Genomic DNA, 9,240 nt, shown 5'->3' on the forward strand with positions numbered 1-9,240 from the left:
GGACACGAAAATGGTCAGGGGGATGGAACACCTCTGCTGTGAAGAAAGGCTGAGAGACTTGGGGTGGTTCAGCCTGGAGAAGAGAAGGCTCCAGGGAGACCGTACTGCGGCCTTTCAGTATATAAAGGGGGCTTGTGAGAAAGATGGAGAGAGACTTTTTACCAGGGCCTGTCGTGACAGGACAAGGGGCAACAGTTTTAAACTGAACGAGGGCAGGGTTAGATTGGACATAAGGAAGAAATGTTTTATGGTGAGGGTGGCGAGACACCGGAACAGGTTGCCCAGAAGAGTTGTAGATGCCCCATCCCTGGAAGTGTTTGGGGTCAGATTGGACGGGGCTCTGAGCAACCTGATCTAGTGGAAGATGTCCCTGCCCATGGCGGGGGGTTGGACTGGCTGGTGTGTGAAGGTCCCTTCCAACCCAAACCCTTCTGTGATCCCATGACTGGTGAAATCCCCCTGATCAGGAGATTGGAGTGAGGTGTGGGTCAGCAGGAATGGGGACGTGACTACTGAGGCTGCCCACCTGCCCCTGCTCCACAAGCACACTGCAGCCCCCTCTGAGCCCCCCAAGCCCCTCCCTGCCTGTGCCAGCCCCATGCCAAGCTCGGAGATGGACCCAAGCTCCAGCTCCCCCTGCCTGGCATGGGGCACGGGACTACGCTGCCGCTGACCCTGCACATCTCCCCGGGCAGGTGGGTGAAGTTCGAGGAGAAGGTGGAGGATGGCGGGGAGCGCTGGAGTGCGCCCCACGTCCCAGCCCTCCCCCTGCAGAGCCTCTTCCAGCTGAGGACGTGCCTGCAGAAGGGGACGATGCTCCTGGATCTGGATGCCACCAGTTTCAAGGAAATAATCGGTATGTGGGGAATGCAAAGGTCACCTCCTGGGATGGGCTGGTCACCAGAAAGGGACCGGGCCACCAGGAGGTCCCTATATAAAAGCACTGATGCATGATAGCTGGGTACCTGGGGTGGCTGTCTGCTGCTCCAGCAAAGTGCACTTTTCCCTGGGCAGCCCCCCACCAGGTAGCGAACCAGGGGGGGCTCAGGGCTGTCCCCATCCCTGTTGCAGACAAGGCACTTTCCGGGCAGCCTGAGGAAGCAGAGCTGCAGACCGAGCTGAGGGAGCGCCTGGCAGCCCTCCTGCTCCGCCAGCCACGGCACCAGCCCACCAAATCCCCGCTGCGGCTCCTTGCCGAGCTCGGCCTCTCTCCCTGCCGAGGTAGGCACAGCGTTCGGCCATGGGTGGCGACATGGCTGTCCCACCGGCCATCCCTCTGCTGCCACCAGCCTGGGGCAATACCCATGCCGGCCGTTTGCTTGCACATGTATTTTGCTGCTTGCTCCCTTTCATTGCAGGGAAAGCCAAAAGCTGGTCTGAGCTGGGAGTCCAGCTCTCCGAAACGCCTCTTAAGGAGCAGGTACGGCAGGACGGAGCTGGGCTGGGAGCAGCTGCTGCATCCTGAGTGCCCAGCCGCGGCATCCCTTTCCTTTCAGCTGAGAAACCGATTTAAGAAGAAGGTCCCGCCAGGGGCTGAAGCAGCCCATGTTGCCGTCGGTGAAGTTGAATTCCTGGAGAAGCCCTTCACCACCTTCATCCGCCTCAGGCGAGGGGTGGCCCTCGGCTCGCTGGCCGAAGTTGCTCTCCCCAGCAGGTAAACGGAGCATGGCGATGGTCCCGTGCCCCACTTCATCCCTGTCTCCCCACTCCCTCCCACACAGGACAAGGCTTTGCCTGGCAAAAGCAAAGGATACGGCACCCAGTGCCACCTGCAGTCCCAGAACCCTGGCTCACTGCTTCCCCCCCTGCTTTTCCCAGCTCCTTAGGAGCATCCCGGGATGGGCTGAGAGTGGAGCATCTGTTGGGCAGCTTGGGGGGGACATCCCCTGGGTTATACCCACCTGGGCTCTGCATCCACTCTCCTCCTTAGGGGGGTCTGGGTGCTCTCCACTTACTGTCCGGGAGCATGGGGGCTCGCGGCTGGGAAGGGATGCAGGTTTGCAGGAGCCTCTTGCCCTCCTGCTGCCCGTGATGCTCTCCTGAGCGGTGGGGCAGCTCTTGTGGCACTGTTGGCGTAGGGGGAAAGGGGCAGGTTAGGATGTGTTTCTCCATGGATGAGGAACGCATCGTCTGAAGCCATAAGGGGAAAATGGTCAGTGTGTCCCTTGAGCCGGGGACTTCCTTAGGGAGCGTGCAGAGGAGGCAGGCGGGGATCAGGAGGGACATTGCCACCTCCTGGTCACTCTGCCCAGAGCACCCGTCCTCCAGGAGCTGGGTGGAGCCGGACATCCATCCACCTCCTGTTCTCTCCTTGGTGGGAGATGGGTGGCAGGTCCCCAGGGAGTGCCCACGGGTCTTGAGGGGCTCACGACAACCCTTTGCCCTGTATTTTCCTCCCCCAAACAGGAGGGGAAGGAGAGCTTGTCCCTACCCATCCCTTTGCCTGTGGTGCCATTCCCTTTGCTGGCCGCCCCAGGCTGTCCCACGGGTGCAGCCACCATCTCAGGGCTATCTCCCACCCAGATTCATCTCTAGGATCTTAAAGTTTTCCCATTGCCTTGATGAAGATGCCTGGGTGAAAGCAATCCCAGGTGGTTACTGTCATCTCCTGACCCCTTGGAGCAGGCTCCAGGAGGCCTCCAGCACTGATGCCCCACATCAGGGCTGCAGCAGGTTCTGTCAAGCCACCTTCAGCCCCACTCGTGCTGCCGGAGGAGTTTCCCTACCCCCTCTCTAGAGGTTTGCTCGGGGATCACTGGAACCTCTCCGCAGCCTTGGGGTACCAGGACTGTAACCTTTTTTGCCAGTTTTGGAAAGGAGTGGAGGGCTTGGTTAAATATTTGGATGGGCTGTCCCTCTGGAGACCTTATTATTTTGCAGCACCCTCTGAGGTGTGGGATTTTAGCCATATTTCTTCAAGGACTCTGAGCCCTCTTTCCAATCTCCTCCCGTGTCACTGTAGTCCTATCAAACCTGCTGCCCGTGCAGCTGGCAACCTCTCCTTCTGGATGCTAATGCTCCTGCATCCTGCCTGCGAGCAACTTTCCCATGAGCATGACCCCACAGACAGCCCCAGCCAAGGATGTCTCCTCCTCTGCCCCAAAGACCTGTCCCGTCCCCCCCTGCTCCCAGCCCAGGTTTCTGTAGACCCTGTGATCCAGCCGGGGTCCTGGTGTCCCATGGTCTCCTGTGGGGTTTCCATGCAGTGGGCAGCAGACACATGTCTTGTCTTCTGCCCCCGAACCCCCCACTTAGGGTGGCCACCCCTTAGGGTGGCAGCAGCCCCCCAAGCCTGTCCAGCCGCCATCCCCAGCATCCCCGCAGCACCATGGTCTCCCCCGGGAGAAGCATCCCCCGGCAAGGAGAGGGCTGCTCAGGAGATGTGCTGTCTTGCCTGCAGGTTCCTCTTCATTCTGCTGGGTCCCCGAGCTGAAGTGAAAGCCTACCATGAGGTTGGCAGGGCCATGGCCACGCTGCTGACTGATGAGGTGAGCCTGGTGCAGCACCCGTGGGTGGGATGGGCCTGGGATGAGGCCTAGGCTGAGGGCACCGGGGCTCCTCTCCTCTGCAGGCTGCAGCGGGGGAGGCAGAGGATGGGGTGAGCTGGTGGCCTCCCTTGCCCAGGATAAGAAAACAAAGGTTTGGGGTGGGTCTGTAGGATGTAGGTGCACCCGTGGCACTGAAGTAGATGGGTGCCTTTCTCGGTGATGGCTGCAGGCTGGGAGGAAGGCTCTGAGTGGCTGAATGCAGGGACGTGGTGGCTAATCCACGGCATCTCCCCCCAGCTCTTCCAAAGGGTTGCCCGACAGGCTGAGCACCGAGAGGACCTCATTGCAGGGATGGAGGCGTTCCTGGATGAGCTGACTGTGCTTCCTCCCAGGAAATGGGACCCCAGTGCCCGAATTCCTCCACCGAGCTGTCTGCTGTCTCCACACAGGAGGTAGGCTGGAGGGAGGGCACCTGCAGCCTCTGCCAGCCCCTCTGCAGGGTCCCAGGTGGAGACCTCTGCCTGTGACATTGAAATCTCCATCTCCATGGGGATGAAGCAACCCAGGAGACAACCTTTGCCAGTAAGGTCCTCCCAGCCAAGCCCCTCTGCAGCTCCGGCTGATGACCACAGCTCTGGTCCCTGCTGCTGTTAGTTCTGCTGTCCCACTTGGCAGGGGATGGCAAAACCGCCCCGCGTGCCCTTCAGGCAAGAGCTACTGGGAATGCCGGGTTTCAGCACTTGGATGTGAAACTCATCCTCCAAGCAGGACACCTCTGGCTCTGCCCAGCTCCTCCACCAAAAACAGTCCCACTAGGGCTGGCTCCAGGGCTTGCTGGAGGAGATCATGGCTGGGTTGGAAGGGACCTTTGAAGAGTCTAGTCATCTAGTCATCTAGTCCAACCCCTCCATCTCTCCTCCTCCTCCTGATCTTTCTCCTCCTCCTCATTATCAGGGGATACACGAGGTCACCCCAGCCCTGCTTGCACCCCTGTCCCCTCTCCATCCTCCCTGTCCCCTCATAGTGTCCCCTAGACGCAGCTGGGTCCTGAGGGCTCCAACCTGAAGCCTGTCGTCTCAGGCTCTGTCTGCCACAGGACCGCCATGCACCCGCCAGATCGGCAGTCCCATGGCAATGGGGACACGGCAGGAGCTGGGGACAGAGCCAGCCTGGGGCACCCGTGCTCCAGGGAGGAGCTGGAGAGGACGGGCAGGTGGGTGCCTGGAAGGACGAGGGTGGTGGGAGGTGCAGTGGGATGCCGAATTCGGGGCAGGGCATTGGCTCTCCCCAGCACATGGGGCCACCACATCCAAACCACTCTGGGCTGGTGTCTCCTGGGGAAGGGACCGTCCCCTGCCTTGCAGCTCTCTCAGGGGGTGATGGCTGGCTGCAGGAGGCTGCTCTGAGATCTCCCTCCGCTGCCCCAGGCTTTTTGGGGGGCTGCTGCAAGACATCCGGAGGAAGGTGCCATGGTACGGCAGTGACTTCTCCGACGCCCTGCACCCCCAGTGCCTCTCGGCAGTGCTCTACATCTACCTGGCAACGGTCACCAATGCCATCACCTTTGGGGGCATGCTGGGGGACGCGACCGCCAACATGCAGGTTGGTGCAGCCATGGGGTGCCCCGCACCAACCCCACTTGGCCCAGCCCGCGGGTCTCCTGGGTGCCCACCTCCCACCGGTGCCTGGGGAGCCAGCAGTGCCGCCAGGGAATCCTGAGCATCACCCCAATCCTGTGTCCTTCCCTGGCCTCTGTGGTCCCCGAGCGCTGACCCTGCACCTTGCAGTGCAGGGAGGTGCAGGCAGCTGCCTGCAGCTGTGCCGCTGCGGGGGACAGGCCTGGGACCCCTGTCCCTGCCACATGCCTGGCGCCTGGCACCCCTCCCCTGCGTTTCAGGGCGTGCTGGAGAGCTTCCTGGGCACGGCCTTTGCTGGCTCCATCTTCTGCCTCTTTTCCGGCCAGCCCCTGACCATCCTGAGCAGCACCGGCCCCGTGCTGGTCTTCGAGCGCCTCCTCTTCTCCTTCAGCCAGTAAGTACCCTGCCAGGGACGGTCCCTCAGGCCACTGTCACCTGGCTGGGGCATGGGCCACCATCACGCCAGGCGGGTGTTGTTGTTGAGGCTTTGGGTCACACTTCCCACCAGGGACCACAGCCTGGACTACCTGGAGTTTCGCCTCTGGATTGGGCTCTGGGTGGCCTTTTTTGGCATGGTCTTGGTGGCCACCGAGGCCAGCCACCTGGTGCGGTACTTCACCCGCTTCACCGAGGAAGGCTTCTGCGCCCTCATCAGCTTGATATTCATCTACGACTCCCTGAAGAAGATGCTGAGCCTGGCAGACGCCTTTCCCATCAACTGGCAGTACCGGCTGGACAACGTCACCTCCTACAGCTGCGTCTGCAACTTGTCCAGCCCCGGTGAGCCCAAGCAGCCACGCTGCTGCCCTGGGACTCCACTGGGACCCTGCCGCCGGCTAGATGGGGGGAGATGCTGGAGGAGGAGGAGGCTGCTCAATCCCATCCTCGCCTGCCCGACCACATCGGCACCTTCCTCCACTCCCCTCCATCCCGTGTATCCATCTGTCCCTGCCTCCCAGCACTGCCCAGGCACCGGGCAAGGCAGCGCCGGGAGCAAGGGGACCTTTGGTCCGGCTCCCGTGGCTCTGGGATGGGGGATGCCAGGGGTGGAGGTGGGCACCAGGGTGGGTTTGTGCTGCCGTTTCTAGCCTGGTCTGTAAATCAGAGGGTGTTTCCTGGGGCCTGAAGACGTGTCCACACTGATCCTGCAAATGGGACCCACACCATGTACCAAAAGCATCCGTGTTGGGCACAGCCTGGGGCTGATGGTGCCTCCGAGTGGCTGGTGCTTCCGAGCCAAGCCCTTCGCAGGGGTGTCCCCCCTTGATGTTCCCCTGGCACTAGCCGATGCCAGAGCCTCAGGGGTCCCATGGGGCCCCATCCAGCACCCTGAGCCCTTGGGGAGAGCCTGGGGAGCTGCCCCGATGGCAGCATGGTCCCAGTCATCCTTGAAGGAGCATCCCCATGGTCCTGGCACCCTGACGCCCCATCCCCTTGCAGGTCACAGCTCTGCAGGGAACGACACAATGCTCCCCTCGCCCCTGGTTCCCCGGCAGGTACAGCCCGTGCTCCCGGGCAGGTGGGCGAGGGGCTGGGGTGGGCCCGAGGTGTCCGTGCATGACCCCTCCTCGCTGCCTGCCCTGTCCCCGCAGCCTCCTGCTGCCCCAGCCGGGCTGAGCAGGACCCAGTGCCTGGGTCGAGGCGGGCACCTCCTAGGGACCAGCTGCCAGTATGTGCCCGATGTCACCCTCGTCTCCTTCCTGCTCTTCGGGGGCACCTTCCTCTCCTGCACCGCGCTCAAGCACTTCAGGAGCAGCCGCTACTTCCCTGTGGGGGTGAGCATCTTTCGGCCACACTGGTGGCATGGCCACCCATCCTGGGTGCCACCCATCCCGGCAGCACCCCGCCCTGGCCAGCCCAGGCCAAGCCCTCTCCATCTGCAGGTGCGGAAGCTGGTGAGCGACTTCGCTATCATCCTGGCCATCCTCGGCTCCTGCGCCATTGACGCCACCCTGGGTTTGGAGACCCCCAAGCTCCTCGTCCCCAGCGAGCTGAAGGTGCCAGCGGGGTGGGCATGGCGCTGTTGGGGTGTGGGTCTGTGCCCCCCACAGTGGCCATCCCACCGTGCTGCTGCTGTCCTTCCCACTGCTGGGTCCAGCCCTATAGAGATGCGGGCTGCACCCCAGCAAACAAGAAGGGGTTGAACCACAGCCGATCCCATGCTCTGTAAACAACCTGGCTCGGTCCTGGACTAACCACGTCATGGTACAGCTCATGCTGGAGCGAGAGCCACAAGCTCAAGTTCAGGCTTGGGCTCCCCGCCCTGGGTGTGGAGCGGGGCTGGCATCACCTCAGAGCAGCCCATACTCGCCGCCACCTCCTTGGGCTTGCCATCATCAACGCCCAGTGCCACCTCTTCCACCCGCTCCTGGGGGCACGTGCCCGGCTCCTGGCTTGTGGTGCCCAGGAGCAACCTCCTGCTCTGCCACAGCCGGTGTGTCCCTGTGGGGGGCTGGTGGGTCACGTTGCCCCAGAGCATCCCCAGGATGAGAGAGGATGCTCCTCCTCTCCCCAGGTGGAGCATCCCTGGGTACCCACAGGGCTCCAGCCTGGGCGCCCAGGGCTGGTCCCGTCACTCAGCTGCACTGCAGACCCCACAGGTAGGTGGCGGCTGCCATGACCCTTCTGCTTTCCACAGCCCACGAACCCAGCACGGGGCTGGATCGTCTTCCCCTTCGGAGCCAACCCGTGGTGGGTCTGCCTGGTGTCAGCGGTGCCTGCCGTCCTTGTCACCATCCTCATTTTCATGGACCAGCAGATCACGGCCGTCATCCTTAACCGCAGGGAGTACAAGCTGCAGGTGAGCGGGGGACAGGGGCCAACAGGGAGGGCCCAGGTCCCGGCTGGACCCTGTGGGCCAAGGGGGCAGCCAGGGGAGGGCGGCACACCGAACTAGCCGGCAAGGTGGCCAGACCTCACTGCCATCCCTCTGATGCTGCCAGGGAGACGGCTCACTCCCAGCACTGCTGCCTCTCCCGTTGCAGAAAGGAGCAGGCTTTCACCTGGACCTCCTCTGTGTCTCCCTCCTGATGGTCGTCACCTCTGCCACCGGCCTCCCCTGGTACGTCTCGGCTACTGTCATCTCCCTGGCACACATGGAGAGCCTGAGGAAGGAGAGTGCAACCTCGGCCCCCGGCGAGCACCCCGAGTTCCTGGGCATCAGGTACGTAATGAGCCCAGACCCCGCTCCGAGGGACCCCCTGCCTGTGGCTGCAGAGCCAGGGGACAGGGACGTGCCCACGCTGGCCAGCTGACCCAGCTTTGGGGCTGCTTGTGTCTCCCCGGGGATGCCACCAGTCCCCGTGGCCATCAAAGCTGAAAAGATCAGAGACCCTGGGGGCCGGGAGGGCAGGCAGGGGCTGTGGGCTCCCAAGGGACCCCAGGGCACCCGTGACACCTGCACTGCTGCCCACAGGGAGCAGAGGCTGACTGGCCTGGCTGTCTTCGTCCTGATGGGGGTCTCCGTCTTCATGGCACCCGTTCTCAAGGTAGGGAGCCTGGCTGCTGGGTTTGGCCTCTTTTCCAAGGCAGGGGAGTGGCTGTATCCTGCAAGGCTGGTGGGTTCCTAACCCCACCGTCCGTCGTCCCATCGATCCATCACGGGAAGCCTGGCCGGCACGTAGGGAGCTGCGTGCTGCGTGGGAAGGGGCTGGGCAAAGGGTTTGGCTTGAGCGCTGCAGGACAGCCGGCACACCAGTGCACTGCTGCCCCAAGTCAGCTGGCCAGCCTCCCTGTGGGCATCGGGGTCCCCTGTGGTCCCCAAACACACGCCTCCACACTGCCACATGGGGGGCCGAGACTGGCTGGTGTTGGCTCTCGTCTGCCGCTGCTGCCACATTAGGCAGAGCCCCCCCAGTGTACCCTGGCCACATCTGGACTACGTGGGGGCAGGCAGGAGGTTCCTTTTCCTCCACCTCTGTCCTCACCTCTGAGGATGGCCTTGTAAAGCCTTTGATGTGGTCCCCCACAACATTCTCACCTCCAAATTGGAAAGATATGGGACTGAACATGAGCCGGCTGAACATGAGCCGGCAGTGTGCCCAGGAGGCCAAGAAGGCCAATGGCATCCTGGCCTGTATCAGAAATAGTGTGGCCAGCAGGAGTAGGGAAGTGAT

The 9,240-nt window shown here is 62.6% G+C and overlaps 1 protein-coding gene across 1 annotated transcript in view; it reads left to right on the forward strand.

Annotated features, from left to right (window-relative positions):
- SLC4A9 (solute carrier family 4 member 9) overlaps positions 1-9,240 on the forward strand; it is a 15,051-nt gene that overhangs the window by 1,349 nt on the left and 4,462 nt on the right. The window contains exons 2-17 of the mRNA XM_009280080.2: positions 696-856; positions 1,072-1,221; positions 1,359-1,420; positions 1,497-1,654; positions 3,401-3,488; positions 3,786-3,940; positions 4,585-4,701; positions 4,916-5,090; positions 5,386-5,519; positions 5,634-5,905; positions 6,566-6,621; positions 6,718-6,900; positions 7,009-7,122; positions 7,764-7,925; positions 8,110-8,288; positions 8,541-8,613. Coding sequence (XP_009278355.2) covers positions 696-856; positions 1,072-1,221; positions 1,359-1,420; positions 1,497-1,654; positions 3,401-3,488; positions 3,786-3,940; positions 4,585-4,701; positions 4,916-5,090; positions 5,386-5,519; positions 5,634-5,905; positions 6,566-6,621; positions 6,718-6,900; positions 7,009-7,122; positions 7,764-7,925; positions 8,110-8,288; positions 8,541-8,613 — 2,239 coding nt within the window. The remainder of the gene's footprint in view (positions 1-695; positions 857-1,071; positions 1,222-1,358; positions 1,421-1,496; positions 1,655-3,400; positions 3,489-3,785; positions 3,941-4,584; positions 4,702-4,915; positions 5,091-5,385; positions 5,520-5,633; positions 5,906-6,565; positions 6,622-6,717; positions 6,901-7,008; positions 7,123-7,763; positions 7,926-8,109; positions 8,289-8,540; positions 8,614-9,240) is intronic.

The sequence above is a fragment of the Aptenodytes forsteri genome, unplaced genomic scaffold, assembly GCF_000699145.1.
Source record: "Aptenodytes forsteri isolate BGI_AS27 unplaced genomic scaffold, ASM69914v1 Scaffold19, whole genome shotgun sequence".
NCBI classification, from domain to species: Eukaryota; Metazoa; Chordata; class Aves; order Sphenisciformes; family Spheniscidae; genus Aptenodytes; species Aptenodytes forsteri.